At 32.5% G+C, this 17,246-nt stretch overlaps 2 protein-coding genes across 2 annotated transcripts; both read left to right on the top strand.

The window, feature by feature from the left end:
• The first annotated feature begins 5,912 nt into the window (after positions 1–5,912).
• LOC119632078 (probable serine/threonine-protein kinase DDB_G0278509) lies at positions 5,913–7,451 on the top strand. The gene has a single exon (XM_038024781.1). The coding sequence runs from the start codon at positions 6,081–6,083 to the stop codon at positions 7,203–7,205; it is 1,125 nt and encodes a 374-aa protein (XP_037880709.1). The 5' UTR covers positions 5,913–6,080; the 3' UTR covers positions 7,206–7,451.
• A 7,880-nt stretch (positions 7,452–15,331) lies between these two features.
• Positions 15,332–16,805, top strand: LOC119632182. Its single transcript, XM_038024979.1, has one exon. The coding sequence runs from the start codon at positions 15,383–15,385 to the stop codon at positions 16,313–16,315; it is 933 nt and encodes a 310-aa protein (XP_037880907.1). The 5' UTR covers positions 15,332–15,382; the 3' UTR covers positions 16,316–16,805.
• Positions 16,806–17,246: the final 441 nt, after the last annotated feature.

The raw sequence follows: 17,246 nt of genomic DNA, 5'->3' as shown, positions 1-17,246 counted from the left end.
GTTTTCAGTGTAAACACCTAAGCAGTAGTATGTGATACCGAGTGACATAACTAACTCCACCTCGAACTATCTCTGAACCATTGAGTTTTATAAAAAACGGTAAACACTTTCACATTAATGCCTAAAAGACGAAATCTCTTCGAACTTTGAGTGAACAAGGACGCCATTTATTTATTAGTCTTTAATTTATAGAAAAATGTCATCGACGGATAATCAAAAATAGGGGAACGCTATAGAAAGCCAAAAAACACGTCATAGTGATGAAAGCATCAGTTCAACTCGTAGTCTAACCCAATAAAATATGCAGCCATCAATAACTGGCGCAAATTGAATCGATCGTTAAAGACATAATGGATCCAAAGGGGCAAGTAAATAATAAATTGGATTTCCGGCGTAGCAATGGTCGAACACTTATTACAAAACATGACAACAAAATGAAGGCACCAATGACCTCAAGTTTCCTGCCCTCGCTGCCCGTGTATGCATTGCTTCGATTCTTGCAGCGGCACCTCAGAGAAAGTCGTTTTTTAGGTAGCCTCAACTACTACTCAGCTAATAATTCGTCCGCCAAGCAACGCATATGCGCCCAGTAAAGTAAGATAAGATAAATAATAAAGTCTAACTGTAAATAATAATAGTAATAGAATGTCAATATTCTTCTGCGATGGAACATCAACACATGGCCTCTCATATCCTCTCCTAAAATTATTATCCAGATAACGCATCGCGCAACCAGTGTTTGTTTCACATTAACATTTTTTCACTTTTTTATAAGGACTGAGCCATTGACTTGCACTTCTGTTTAATTGCAAAATTTTCCAGATAAAATCATCAGTAAATTAAGTGAACCTTATAATAAACATCTATGTTCAAACTATGTGATCGAGGTAATTTTAAAATTTTATTTAAATTTTTTTTTTTTTTTTTTTTTTTTTTTTTTTTTTTTTTTTTTATATAGTAAAAACCCTCCCATATATGTCGATTGTTTGTTTATTTAGTTGTGCGCCGGCAAAAACTGGATACAGTGCTTTAATACATATGTATGAAGGTATTTAAAAAAAAAACACAAGAAAAAAGAAATAAATACAATTTACCAAAATTTCACAATGCAATCGGGTTAAATGTCAGTGAAGTATAAACATAGTCACATTACCGCCAACACCAGAACAACCGACTAACATCAGCCTAATCAAACATATAACAATACGGTACACCTTTCTACTGGCAGTTGTAGTAACGATTTGCATAACAGTATGGCAATCTTTCATAATATATCGGCTTGTGTAAAGGAGTACAAAAGGTGAGACCGGCCGTCATTAGAGCTTGTGCTTGAACCAAACCCATCAAGCAGTCAGCGAGTCGAGAGATATTGGGTAACATTTTAACAATAATAAATGTATTAAATTTATTATTTTTTAATATCAATTCGTATTGAATTTTTTATATAACGTTTTGTAAGACTTGTCAATAACAACAATAATAACAACAATAACAACAATAACAACAATAAATGTATTTGTAATAAATCATTAGCACAATCACACGAATGTGCAAAGACATTTTATTTCTTCTCAATTATTGAAAGTTGTCCACTTACACACATTCGAGAGTGTTTATAAGGAATTGTGATGAATAGAGATCCAAATGCATGTTTATAATGCAACCTGTTTACTCTTACCAAAAACTGTGTTAAGTTAATATTATGTAACTAGTTTTTTTATTTTTTTTTTTTAAATTTGCTTTTCGACTCATAATTCTAGGCAATAAACTCTTCTTCGTTCCTCCTTGAACGTATATATATAATGCGTTTTAATGGCAATAAACATGTTTTTTGTTTATTTTATTTATTTATTTATTTATTTATTTTTTTTTTTTTTTTATTTCCTGGCTTACGCGATAGTTTTTGTATTTTTAGATTTCATAATAACAATACTCCCCATGCTAAACATATGCTTGCATAACCATTACCATTCTATCTGTTAATAGTAGTACATCAGAGAATTCATTACAATATATTTCTCATCGTTATTCATGTATTGTAGAGTTTTTTAAAATAATTTAAAAAAAAAAAAAACAAATATTATGATATAATTTTTTCAGCTTTCTTTGACTAATTAAATGTCATTCGTTTTAATTAAAATATTATTTTATATATATATGTTATTATAATGGATGCTTCATTGTTTTCTTCTACTCACATCACATTCTACATATGAATTTAAAATCTCTTATATTCATTATTGTCTTTTCATTGCATTAATGCTATAGCGTAAAATGGCAAAGTAATATAAACTATTTTTAAGTTTTATTATTATATTAGCTATAGAAAAGCAGGTGGATCGAATTTTATACGAGAATCAAAAATCGAAAAAATCAAGATCAAGGAAAATGATTTATTACTGGCATCAAGTTAGCCCTGACTGTACGTAGATGAAATTTTCGTCTTCGCTAAAAGTTGAACTATCTTCACAATTTGATAATCGACCGATATTGAAAGAATAATAAAACGATGAGAAAAACTAAAATAAAAATAAAAAATTACAAACAAAAAAATATTTACCACATAATGTATGCATAAAATTGATGAAAATTTCAAATATACTAAGTATGTGTCATAAAAAAGCGCAGTGCAGTACTTCGACATGTTTTAAACGACGTCGATTTCATTACGATATTTAGGTCCCATCATTGGTAAAATCGCCCCAAGTATGCCACATGCCATATGCATAAGGCGCTAAGTTAATAAAATAAAAAAAAATTTGTACAAAGTTGTTTGTGCAAATGCTGTTCTTCGATATGTTTGGTCAAATTGCTAACAAGATACCTTCTATGAGTTTTAGAATTATTTTGAAAGCGATTAGATTTTCAAAAGAAGAAAAAATTAAATTACTTAGTAAACTTGCCATTTTGACACGATATTATGTACGATTATGTACAACGAAAATTCTCAGACCAATTTTCGAAATTTCGAAGTTTCAAGTTGAAAACAATGAAGAAGAATTCGAATAGAGGGAGGACAGAGCAAGAGACGGACCACCAGATAGATATAATAGCATCAATTTCATTATTCACGCTAATGAACTTCCATGCGGTGTGACCCTAATGAGGTGGAGAGCGGGAGAGGGGGTGAGAGGGAGGGAGCGAGAGAAGGAGAGCAAAGAAGTGAAAGTGAGTGTTTATACTGTGAGGAGCCAAAGTCGGTGTTCGTTTTTGTCTCACGGTTTCTCCGTCTCCAGTGGGGGAGAGAGAGTGCTAGAATAAGAATAGATTAAGAATAGGATAAGAGCAGAATAAAAGTAGAATAAGAATAGATTAAGGAGTAGAATAGGAATAGATTAAGAAGAGGATGGGGATAGAATAGGAATAAAATAAGAATAGGGTGAGAATAGAATAGGATAGATTAACAGTAGAATAAGAATAGATTAAGAATAGGATAGGGTAGAATAATTTAGTTAGTGGTGTTTAGGTGGGGAGTCGAGTCTGGACTCTCGGGGGAGTAGATCGCGAACCGTGAGAGCAGCGGGACGCCACGTTTATTTAAATACGTTTTGCGATTATTATTTTGGAAATAAGGAAAATATCAAATAAAGTGATGCAGTTGATAATTAACCGAATCGTGTATAAATTTTCTTGTGGATTAAATTCCTTTACCGCTGAGCTACCTCAGCCCCAGAGAATGGACATTTTATGCTCTCACATTACACTTTATAGATTTGATGAATCCAAACTACTTATAGCGCCGGCGGTTTTTCGCAACCTAATTACATTTTTGCGTTAAGGCACAATTTTTCAATTCACTGAAAAACAACACAATTTGCATTAAAATCACAGAATTTTCTGCAAAGTAAGCTAAGGTAAAAATCGTAAAACTTTTCAGTGAAAATTGCAAATGATACCTAACAACGCCTAGTATTATTGTCGCGGCTAAAAATGTAAACAGTGACCTAGAGAGTACAAGTATGAATATATGCGATTTTTAGTTTGAATCTAAGTTTTACCTAAAAATTAGAGAAATAACGAACTGTAAGGACTGAAAGACCATTCTCAGTCTAACTTATCATCAAATGTCACGCCTAAGTTAATACTGGACATAAGAGAAGTGTATGGTTTCCTTCTAGTTTTCAAAAAAGCAACAACCCACATTTACATTGCGTAGTATTAAATAGATTCACTAAATCGATATGGAATGCCAACTAAGGCGTTCTTCCTAATGCATGATAATTGTATTTGGGAAAAAAAAAAAAAAAAAAAAATTTTATTTTCATAAATAAACCATAGGCTTTGATTAGAGCAGGTTTTTAGATTTTTCACTTATATATCTTGCGAGGTAAATAAATTTTAAATAAAACTGTTCCGAAGAAATAAAATATTTTAGGTTTTAACGTATTCATGATATATCTTATAATCGATAGAAGAAAGGTAGACTAACATGACTTTGAGTATTTCAGGGGAAAAAGATTTTTAAGAAAAACGCCCTCAGATGATTGAAAGTGCAGTAGAGTGCAGTCATTCAATCTATTTGTAACTAAGTGTTGCACCATTGACCGCCGGAATGGAAACAACGTAATTCTTTCGATTATTGACAAAGTTTTGTATTGATATTGGAAGTCAATCTTTCACATGTGAACAACTGAGTCAAATGTAAACAAATAAAAGTATCATCGTCAGGCAAGCCGGACCATTCAATATCTCATACCATTTCGCTTAATATTTAAGTAGAATGACATAAGGTAAGGCAATTGAATGCTATAAGATGATAGGATAAGACGAACCAAGCAATCAAAGACGACTGGAAATCAACAATCTGTAGAATATTTTGATCCTTAAACAATTTTGAAAAGATGAAAAGATTTATAGGAATTACGTATTAATTGTCAAAGAAGTTTGCCTTTCTTTTATTGAAATCTTTAATCAATGATTCTTTGTCGGCGCCGAACAACTGATAAATTTAATATCACACTAATAAACATAAACAAGAGAACATAAGCCAATGCGAAATCGTCTGGCAATCATTAAAAATGACTTTTATTTCAACGTCTTACGTATTCACACACTCTCGAATTGCTTCCCAAACAATGAAGAGGCGGAAAAACACATTGCTATAACGGTAAAGTAATTGGGCATGAGAGTGTGTATTAAAGAGCTCACGTTGAGTTTTTCTAAAAAACAATTTAAATGAAATAATCTGATGGTGGAAGTGTTGTCTGATGTGCATGCAGACGAAGGCAAGCGTTAAACATTATTCTTTGATATTAAAAGCGTGCATCAACAGGTGTTTTATCTATTGTTTTCCGGAAGAACAGTAGCTTAAAACAACAACCATCGTAACGAATGTTAAGTTAGAGGGGTGTGTGCTGCTGTTTTTTTTTTTTTACTTTATATACTTTTTCTTGGTCCGCTAAGGCCACTCAATGAATGAAAATGGGTGACGATGATATACGACAAACAAAATACGTACACATATATATATATATATATATATATATATAAAATGTCAGATATCACGTTGTTTAGTTTAAGGCCATACAATATATACTAACCGTGATGCAAACTGACGAGTGTTCGGTAAAACAGCAACAACGTGTTAGATAGTAAAGCTTTAGAGGGAAATGTTAACACGAAATGTGACGAGTGTGCGCGTGACTCGAAAGAAAGTTGCTAAGCTTTATGTACGAAGGTTATGACAGCATACAAATGCACAGTGCGTACTGCTGGCCGTGATATGAAAATGCTATATAAACAGGACTCAAACTAAAAGAAAAATTAGTTCTTATTAAAACTGCTACCTGTTCAGTATTTAAAAGAAGAATATCTATCTTAAAGTAAAAAACAAAAAAAAACAAAACAAGAAAGAAAAAAAACAGAAGAAAATTCTAAATAAAACCGATCAAGAAAAGTGTTGATTATTTGAAAGTCAAACAAACGAAAGGACATTTTTTTGCAAATTTCAATAAAGTGTAATTTTTTGAAAGGCAAAACCAAAATTTATTCGTAAATTGTTTCAAAAAGTTATTAAATCTTTCAATTCTATACTGGATACTAAATATTATAAAATCAGTGCATTGTCACCATATACGGATATGAAAGCTAGCAACTCGAATAGCAGCAGCTCAGGCTGTTCGGCTGCCTCTTCTACAACAGACATTAAAAAATGTCGTACAGACATTAGATTGTCCGGCAATCGGTCGCGTTCATTTTTACATTGCCTAAGCAAGCATTTGGGCCGCCATTTTTTGCATCATACATCTCATCATCATCATCACCATACAATGCATCACAATGGCCAAACTATTGTGTACAATAGCCAAGAGGATTTAAGAAGTTCCTCGACAGATTCGTTTTCTCTCAGCTATGAGCGCAATTCGCATTTGGATTGCGTAGCTCATCTAAATGGCGGTATCGGCAGTGAAGGCGGCGGTGGAAGCAATTTAGACTTAAGCAGTGCGGAAAGGACTTCTAGAATATCCTCGGGCTCGGCATGTTCGCGTTTTTCACCTGAAACTGACGATTTAGATAATTCAACAAGTTATCGATATAGTCAACGACACATTTATTTAGATACCAGTTTGTATCGTCACGCGAGCACATTTAATTGTCAAAATGCGGAAGACGACCTCAGTGAAGCAGATAGCGGTAATTCTAGTAGCGATGAAAACGACGACGAGGCACAAAATAATAAAATTAAAGTTAATCAAAAGGAGTCACCAACAATTAGCGTCTCACCTTGCTGCCCATTAACTAACAGCAGTGCAAAAGGTTTGCATTTAAGTCGCATATCGATAACTTCGTCGGTGCGTAGCATGTTTCAGCATATCACCTCGGCATCGGCGGCAGCTTCGTCGCGCAGTCTTTCCTGCAGCAGTACACCGCTGAAGCGCGTATGGGAATCTAAATGCAAAAAAACTAATTCAGCTTCCAGCAATAGCAGTAATAGTAACAAAAAGTCCTCTACCTCCATAAAGGTGAACAGTAACAGTAACAGTAATGGTAACGGTAACAGTAACAGTAACAGTAACAGTAACAGTAACAGTAACAGTAATAGTAACAGTAACAATAACAGTAATAACAAAAAACCTGAAAAAAAACAACAAAGCATCTTACGACCACCAATCAGTTATGTATATATGAAAGGTATGTCTGGTCTATATTCTCGGGTACCTCGATACACGGTATGTTGTCCCTATGGAACCCAGCAATGGGCCTAAAATATCTAGGCTATCTACGTACCTACCTATCTATCTATATAGATAATACCTAAAAATTCCAATCCTTAAGACTTAATATTAAAATAATTATTATTATAAGAAAAAAATTGCGAATTGCGCGAGAGAGAAAAGAAAAATGAAAAATGAAAATAGAAAAACCAATAAGTCCAAGGACATTGCCTAATTATGATTACAAAAAATAAGGCAGAGATTTATAAATGAAATTTAAAAAAATTTGCATTTTTTTAAAGATTTTTTGTCTAAACCTAAAACTTTCATATAATAAAATTTGCAAATAAAACTAAGGCGTACAAAAAAAGCAACAAAAAGCAGCATAACAACAAAGTAGAACAAGATATTTGAATTTTTACAAAACTTTCACCGAAATTAATTAATTAAACCATTATTACAATTACACGCAGGCACTTAAAAGTTCAAATTCGTACCGAATAACATAGGCTTTACAAGCATAGAACTGTCTATTGAGTCAAAAAAAAACAAAAACAAAAAAAAAAATTAAAAAAATAATAATAAAATCAAAACAACAATAACACAAGACATTTAACAAAAAAAAAAAAAAAAAGAAAAACATATCCTTACAAATACTTACTTATACCTATATAAGTGTATTAAAGACACTACCGTAGAACTTTGCCAATAGTTTTAATTTCTTTTTTTCTTAATAGCCTTTAAATGAATATATTACACCTTAAGTTACACGAATTTATTAAAACAAGTAATTTAGTAAAATAAATTTTTCAAAAAAAAAAAAAATAAATAAATAAATAAATAAATAAATAAATTATTATTTACTTTTTTCAACCAAAAAATTCAATTTCAAGTTTTTCTTTGCTTTTTCAAGAATTTATGCGAAAACCAGTACGAGAAACACACACAGCCTCAGAAGGAAATGAAATGATTTCACAAAATATTGTCCGTATAGATTATAAGCTATATACATATATAATAGTTATGTATCAGTTGTATATTAATAAGTACACTCTATATATATATGTATGTAATATATTAAGAATAAAACGTAAAACTATATGAAAAATATGAAACAAAACAAAAAATTGTTTAATTATTCTTCACTTCAAAATTGAAAGATATTTTCGTATCATTTCCATCACTCACACACAGCAAACAGGGTATATTCATCTTGTGCGGATGGTATGCGACACTCAGAAGAACTCAGAGATGAATCCAGCTTTTATTATATCAATCGTTTCAAAATGACTTTCTGTGAATCACTTGCTGAATCGATCTAAACTTGTCTTTCCGCCTGTCTGTCCACATCCATCATCATCGCTTTTTTCTTGTATTTCTTGAGCTACAAATTGCAAACTTTTCGGACTTATTTTGGATAATCGTCATAACAATAAGTGGAAGCAAAGTAGTGTGTAGGGCCGTGATCGACTATAGTCTTTTTACTCGCACCCCTTTTTCGAATTGCTTATCAATTGCAACTGATAGAAGGATAAAAACATTTCCACGCCCAATATGTATGTGTATGTGTGATTCTACAGCAAATCTACAGAAAAGGAATCACTTGGTCATAGGCACATAATATAAAGTAAGTTTTTTTTTTTTTTTTGCAATAAAAGTTATGCATATAAAAGATTCATCTATGAGCAAATATAATTTTCTTAGTTGTTAATAATTAATTGCTTCATTCTATGGCTTATCTAAGTCATGGAGGAGGTTTTCTATTCTACTGAATTTTCTTACATTTTATTAAGTGAACCTTAAAACAATCGAATAAAATTTTCATTCTCTGAATACGAATACATTTTCTCTTCCTAGAACTTTTCTTTTGTTATTGAAGGAACACATTGTTACATCTTTAATACGAACTGTCAATTAGTATATATTAATTTATATACTTGCAGTTGCTTTGAATCTTAGAAAATTAAAAACCTATCAGGTCATTATAAGAGTTATTTGCATATACGTTTGGCAATATTCAAAATATGCTTTACCTCTGACCTTAAGTTTGCTATCAATGAATATGAAACGCTTCAATTCTCAATACTTACACAACTAACTCAACTACCTTGTTCTATATTTATATCTACTGTTGAATGATAGAAGGGTAAACTCATTTTTTAATTTAACGTTTGCAACATCCCAAAAGTAGGCCTCAGAGACTCTACAAAGACCCCATACATATTCTTCTCGATCAGCCTGAAATTCTGAATTGTTTAAGGCACGTCTGTTTGTCGGAAAAGCGAAAATATCGACTTCAAATTTGTTCGAAACGTGAGAAATTTTTGCAAGCAGATTGAAGTTGAAAATGCATTAAATTAATCAGAACACACGTCCACAATAAAGCGTAAAGTGAACGCATCTCTGTGCGAGTTTATGCTTTTTCCATTACTCAAAAATTATGAAAGATATGCTGAAGACGGAAGGCTTTACCCCATGCACTTTGCGAAAAACTCTACGATTTACATGCAACAGTAGGTTCGGCCATGCCCACACAAAGTTTTAAATTATTCAAATTTTCATTTTTCTCATCTCCTTGAAAAGTTTTACATATTTTTAATCATAAGATAAACAAGACGGAGTGGAGTGCATTCTTTAAAGAATGCTGAAAAAGGCGTCAAAATATATATAGTGGATCACACGATCACCGAGGTGGATTAGTTTTTTCATAATAAGGATATCAAATAAAAGGACTTGGCGCGTAGAAGGCTACATGGTAGACGTATTAATTTCAAATTAATTGTGGTCGACGTCACGAAATAATGAATAAATTTTTTCTTAAAAATTCCCTGCCTAGAAGAATGCGAACAGCTAAGTGCGTTAATTGTAAATTAATTGTGATGGACGTCGGAATGCGTGATGTATTAATTTTGCTTAACAATATCTTTTAATCGATTGCAAGGTGTAAGATAAACTTTTCCTCATTCCCATGACGGGTCAAAGATTTTAATGGCGGTGCGTATGCGTGATTCGGCCATAGCCGAACATAATTTTCTTACTTTGTTTGTTTGTTTGTTTGTTTACTTTTTTTTTCTAACCATTTCACATTCGTCAAGAAATTCCTTTTACGGCAATCACTTTCATTTCCATTACATAACATGGCATTAGAGACAAATAAGAGAATTGTGTTCATCTTAGATAAAATTTTGCCGAGCTAAACCTTCAAGTTAACATATAAACGACATTACTTGGCGACTTAATAGTTAATCAATCAATTTGCTCTAAACCTGATATAATAGTTAATCAATCAATTTACTACAGACCTGAGATAAATGTAACCACATTTCATCTGATACCAAGCTAAATTGAGATTATGCGGGTGCATGTGACATACAAAACGATTTGTGATGACTTTAAATTTTTGAAATCCACTTTCTGCTTCTCTCATTCCCTTCCATTTATATATGTCAATTTACAAATTTTGAAAGATGTATTAGAAAGATGGATCAAATTTGCTACATTTTCTAAATTTCTCGTTTCTAAGACATGATGCGTACCACTAGATCGTGGATATTCTTTGCAAGAGAAATACATTTAAAATTCTTTTATTTACATTTTTACTCCTTAACAGTAGGATTGTTCATTCATTATTTTGGCAGTACTTTCTTGTAGTGGCAGTATGTTCTTGTCCAAGTCACTCTACCTTCCGAAAATTATCTATTGATATACATTTTTACAAGCATATTACTATTACCTAAGTTCATGCCTTAATTTTTAATCCGTAACTGATTAACCCGCTTTACCGCTATTCGTTTTTCTTGGCTGGCAGTTGTGTGACGCGCCGGCTTTCCCTCTCTAGGGAATTTATTGTTTGGGAAAATCCCGAACGAGCTGGATTTAGGATTTCCTTAACAATATTGTCGATCCGCATGAAATTCATAGTTGATGTAGCCATGTCTGTCCGTCTGTGTGTCTGAGTGGTGCGTGTTGTTGACACTATCCTCGTCATAAAAATGAAAATATCGACTTCAAATTTGATAACAAACATTGGAATTTTCTGGACGCAGTTTGGCATTGAAATTGGGCTAAATGGGTCCGAGCAGAAACGCGCAACGGAGCGAACACTTTTTTCTCAATAATATCAGCGATTTGATGACATTTTTTGAATTCCTTTCCCATATGTCTTTATATGACAAACAGATTTAATTGTTCATATTTTATGATCCGAGCTTGACCAAGAATAGTAATTGGGCCACACATCGTAAGAGATGTCATGAAAAGTAAACATTTTTAATTTTTATGTGAAATGACTTTTGACATATATTCCTAACAAGTCTTCGATTAGATTCTTGAACAACAATAGACTTTTTTTCGCACACTTAGAAGACTATTTACAACAGGTCGCTTAGAAAACTTGAATGATACTTGTTTAAAACTAATAGAACTTTAGCATTTCCCAACACTTTATTTTATTGAATTCACGAACAATTGATTGTCTTCTTCTTGCCTTAAGCAAATCATTTTTATTCTATAAATGTTTTAAAAAAAAGTGATAAACATTTTCATATCCTTTTGATATGTTAGGCCGTTTGTTTATGTTAGTATGTTAGTACACTTGTTAGCCGTTTGTTTATGTTAGTCTTCTCGTCAAACCTCAACTGCATTAAGTGCGTTTACGTTATAAAATCTCAAGGGAAAGCATCATATCATATCTACCTTTATTATTATATGTAATTTCTTCTCTACACAGTTAGCACATCTTTCATGCAAACTTATTTATATCAAATGAGTAAGTGCTTCAACAATTATCAAGAATAATAAAATCTGGAAAATATAATGAAATATCATAACAAACTAAGCGCCACGTCTGTCCATATATTGGATCCTTATTCTGAAGTCAAGTGCATTCTTAATCAGCGTCAAATACTCAATCGAGATGCAATTGGTACGTCCGTCAGCATGTGTATCTAAGTACTTGACTGCGGTAATTATTCCCGCGGTCGCAACACTTACAACATTAATCACAAATTTAGCAAAAACATTCAAAGTTCTTGCATGCATATTACTAATAAAAATAGGCCAATTGGGTCAAAGGACAGCGCTCGGCTTTTCTTTGCCAAGTGCTCGTAAACCACAACAGACACATCATAATAATTTTAATGCATATCCTATAAATAATCTCCTACGCAATATTACAGAGAATGAAAATTTCATTTTTTACCATACACGGCTTGTGGTACAGGGTATACTAAGTGCCTGCGGTCGTATGTAACACGAAAAATGGCTTAAGATGGTCCCACCTTTTATTATAGCGTTCGATTCAGAATCATAATCCAAGTCTGTCTGTCCGTCCGCGATATCTGTCCATGTACGTTTTCGTTCAAGTTATAGGACGCAGTTTTGGGATATTATGATCAAATTTAGTATAGCACGAATGCTATTAAAAATGGTTCGGATCGGTCCACTTATTCGACCACTCACCATATAATGTCCTATTCTGAAAGGGCTTTAAATGGAATAATATTGTAATATTCAAAATTTCTCAGCAAAAGTGGCTAAGTTGTAGTATTACGACATTCTAAATTGATCTGAAAACTTTGGATCGGCTGGGGCAATTTTTGAATGCCCTCTTATATAACGAAAGCTAAAATTCATACGATAAAAAATACATCATGAAAGTAATTTAAGGTGAAAAAGGAACTGTGCCAAAGACTAAACTGAAGAAAATTGATCCTTTATAGAGCTGGAAAGTCCAGGTTTCAATATGCGGTGATGGAAATTGACCCATAATATTAGTTGGGAAATTCATACAAAAATTAACTTCACAAATAGTAGATCATCTACGTCTATTTATATATCATACCCTATGTAAGGATTAAACTTGTACTACATTAGGTTTCGTTCAGGACCCGCTTCCCTATAAATACGCACAGGAAAATATGCCTTCATAAACAAGATACAAGATAGAATTTTTTTGTTCCATAATAAAAATAAAAATTGTACTAGACAATCTGATGTAGAGTATTTAATGATCGGACTTGCCCGACTAGATGTTCTTACTTGTTTTTATTTGCTTTTAGCATTAAATTGGGTGATGTATGTGTAAAGATGTGCAGACTCGTTTACAGGCGAATATAATTTTCTTACTTGTTTCTCTAAAATTCTTAATAGGTGTAGGGTATTTAATATACATTTTTAATCGCTATACTATATCGTATAGTTTTATATAGGATTGCGTTAATTGTGTAGAAATGATATAATAAATTTCATGCATTGCAATGCTTTTGCTGACAGAGAGATATGCAATCGAATGTAAACAATAGTCCGGAATACAGACCGATGAAAATTTATGAATAAACTATCCTGTCCGTTGCATATCTTTAATAAACAAGTCTAAGTTATATGGTATGGGTGGATACGTGACAAACGAACAATCCTGTGTATTTCTTATATAATTATCTTTCGCTTAAACGAGAAAACAAAATTGAAATTATATTCAAATCTTTCGATGCAGATTTTTTCTATATTCATTATAGATATATAGATTCTCATCTAAACAAGAGATTTAACTGGACATCTTTTCTTCAACTTGAATGCTTCAACAAAATTTTCCGCCTGAGTGGCCGAGTAGGCAAGAGTCTCGACTAGCGACTCAATGGTCGTGGGTTCAAATCTCAAGTGCGGTAGAGTTTTTAATAAAGCCGAAAGCCTTAGATGCCTAGTGCTTTATAAGACGGTTTAGTCTTAGAATTTATTTCTTTGGCGAAATTAATAATAATAATAATAAAAATAATTCTTTTTTTTTTGTTTTTATTGAAACTTTAATGTGTTTTAATAAGAAGTTCGCGCGTACATATGGCACACTATACCGACATCGTACAACAAGAAACGTACGATACGTTTGTAATGAAAGTCATTTGTAAAGCAACTGACAGCAGGCAACAAGTGCAGCATTATATGGGCTAATAAGCGAAAAACATTTCCCGACACTTCATGTAAACTTGCATTTGTATTTATTGTCCGTTCATTCACTTATTGCTCGTTGTCATATACTATATATGCTAAACACTTCCCATTATATTGCGGGCCTTATATAGCTGATGGATGTGAAAAGAACTCTGCTTTAATCGTTTTAATCGCAGCATTGCATTGCATCGGAAGAATTGCATTAATGTTTAGAGAGCGGAAAACTTATCCATCAACTGCCCTTATATATGTAAATGTGAATATTTTTTTGCAATTAGAATTTGTACTCGCTGAGAGAACTAACCTTACTACCGAAACGAGGGCAGAGTAAATCCAGTCAATCGTATCCCGGGGATTTAATCATTTTTAATTTGAAAAAGTTATAGGACGGACGATGGAATGGATGCATTCACCATCTTCACGAACTAGATATTAATCAGACAAGCACTATGCACCATCGGTCATGGCGCGTTTGAGATGAGGTTTTGCCATAGTCTTCATATGCACAATTAACGCAATGCTATACAAAATGATAGCTATATCCGCTCCAAGTTGATAGTAGCGGTTATACTTTTGTTGTTAGTTTGTTTGTTTCTCTTTTCTTTTTTTTTTTTTTTTTTTGCTTAATATTTTCATTTTTTTTTTTTTTTTTTTTTTTTTTTTCTCTAGCAAAATAAATAATAATAAAACAAAAGTGTACGCGTGAAAGCTACTAAAGATTTTGAGTAAATGCTTGGTTAATAACCCTATAAAAGTAGTGAAACACTATATCCTCAGGAAGTTATGAAAAACAAAAAAGCGGAAATAAACCAAAAAATAAGTGCACACAAACACAAATTGGGAGAAAGCACGTAATCGAGCATATTACGAGAGAGTAAATGCATTCGATTGTGCAGACGTGAGTAATTATTGTGCAGACAGAGAGAGAAATTTTGCCGAAAATGCGAAAGCAAGAGACCGGGACTATAAAAAGAAGCCGCTAACAAAAAACAATTTCAGACAGTTAAGGACATTAAAAGTGCATGGTTGTCATTGGCGTTCTTTGCTCTAGGTAAACATTATTGAAAGTTAAAAGTTTAACAAAGAAAAACTAAATCTCTTCTGTAAGTATTAGCCGGTTATAATAAAAATTTAAAAGTGAATTATATATATATATATATATATATATATATATAAAGAATTTAAAAAAAAAAAAAACAGAGAGAGAGCCGAAAAGAGAAAGAAGAAAGAAAAAGCGAAAATATTATTATTAAGCAAGACATACTGAATTTATTTAAGATAAAATGTCGCTTGGCCATGTATGTTTCGCTGATATGTTGCCTTCGACACCGGCAGCATCTAATCAAGTTAAAAATGTCGCATCAAATTTTTACGCCAATGATGATGCAATACGTCAATGCAGTAGTTTAATCAGAAACAGCCGTGACCGTAGCGTCTCACCCAATAGCGTAAATTCACCAACACCACGTTACATACGTAATATGGGCTTCTTTCGTCAGTTGAGTCGTCGTTTCGGTTTGAGGTCAAACGATGACCTAATTTATACAACTGCCAACGACGATGATAATCAAAGTTCATCGACCGATTCTTGTTCTTCAACGCAGGCGGCTGCAGCGACTGTAGTCATAAATAAAGGGCGGGAATTGCAGCAGCAATTATTGCAAACAACTGATTCACATATTTCGGGTACTTCAAGTGAGACGAGCAGCACCATGGAGGATATCGACGAACCAACGCAAACAGATTCGAATGAACAACAACAGCAATCACAACAACAAAAACAAGAATTAAATAAACAACTTTCATATAATAGTCGCGCTAGCTTTTCGCGCCTGCAGCGTCGTTCGACTTCTACCATACGCAAGGCCTTGGCAGGTTTTTCTTTAACCACACGTTCTCTATCATGCAGCGGTGCTCCACCAGCTCAGCCGCATAGTGAATGCGATACACCAAGCTCCGCTAGCAGCACTCCCATTAAATCCGCTTTAAAATCATCATCAAATCTCGAATTGAATAAGAAAACCTTAACAAATCATTGTACACATCAGCTCAAACCAGCAGCCGCACTTAATGGTAAATCAAATAAAAAAGTCAAACCACCGCCACAACGTATACTACGTCAGCCTGTATCCTACACATATTTGAAGGGCATTTCCGGTTTGCCAACGCAGCGAGTACCGCGAAATTCGGTGTGCTGTCAGTACGCGAGGCACTAAACGCATTTAAAGCATTTTTTTCGAATTTTGCAAAACAAAAAAAAAAAAAAACAAAAACAAAAAAAAAGGTAGAAAAAAGAAAAACAGCAGACAACAGTAGACAAGGCTAGAAAATTGTTGTTGTTTGAAGAGAGGAAAACTTTGATGTCGTTACCAGAAACGTATACAAAACAAAGTCAAGTAAAAGTAGTTGCATTGATTTTCATAACAGTTTTTCTTTCTTCATAAAACACACACACACACACACACACACACATACACACGCGGACATATACCCAAACACCAAAATACTTGGAAAAAAATTATTTATTTATGTATTTGTTTTTCTTTTGATTCAGTTTAACAGCATTGCGAAAATTATTATCCTTTTTTGATTATAATCATCATTATTTATAATAACTGTGATAATGGGAGAAGATATACGCATCTAAACAAAGTCCAAGATATTACATTTGTTGTTTTTTTCATAAGAAAAAACATAATTTTTCATATCAATGTTAGAAGAAATTTTTCATACTAATTTTCTTTCCTTTTTTTTTTTCTCTTTTTTCTCCTTTTTTTTTTTAATTAAAATACATTAGTTATGAACAAAATTAATTTTTTATTAAACTTTACTCATAGTAATGGAAGCAAAAAAAAAAAAAAAAAAAAAAAAAAGAAAATATTATAAAAAAAAAAATTTTTTTAAAAAAAAAAAAATAAAAAAACGTATGTGGTGCCTTTTTTACATAACCAAAAAAAAAAAAAGAAAAAAATGAAAAAAAAAATCAAAAAACAAAAAAAAATAGAAGAATTGCAACCTAAGAGAAAATCAGTTTATATTAATTTTTACTATATTATCGCACACTCGTTAAAACTCGTTGCTGTCTCCATTACGTTCTTCCTTCTTTTCTATATGCAAGGCGAACAAGTTAAAACAAATAAGTGAAAT

The sequence above is a fragment of the Glossina fuscipes genome, unplaced genomic scaffold (genome assembly GCF_014805625.2).
Source record: "Glossina fuscipes isolate IAEA_lab_2018 unplaced genomic scaffold, Yale_Gfus_2 1, whole genome shotgun sequence".
Lineage (NCBI taxonomy): Eukaryota > Metazoa > Arthropoda > Insecta > Diptera > Glossinidae > Glossina > Glossina fuscipes.
The sequence above is the reverse complement of the archived record's forward strand: the minus strand, read 5'-3'. Positions and strand labels throughout refer to the sequence as shown.

Coding starts and splice junctions, on each gene's coding strand:
- LOC119632078 (XM_038024781.1), top strand. CDS start 6,081: ATGAAAGCTAGCAACTCGAATAGCAGCAGCTCAGGCTGTTCGGCTGCC.
- LOC119632182 (XM_038024979.1), top strand. CDS start 15,383: ATGTCGCTTGGCCATGTATGTTTCGCTGATATGTTGCCTTCGACACCG.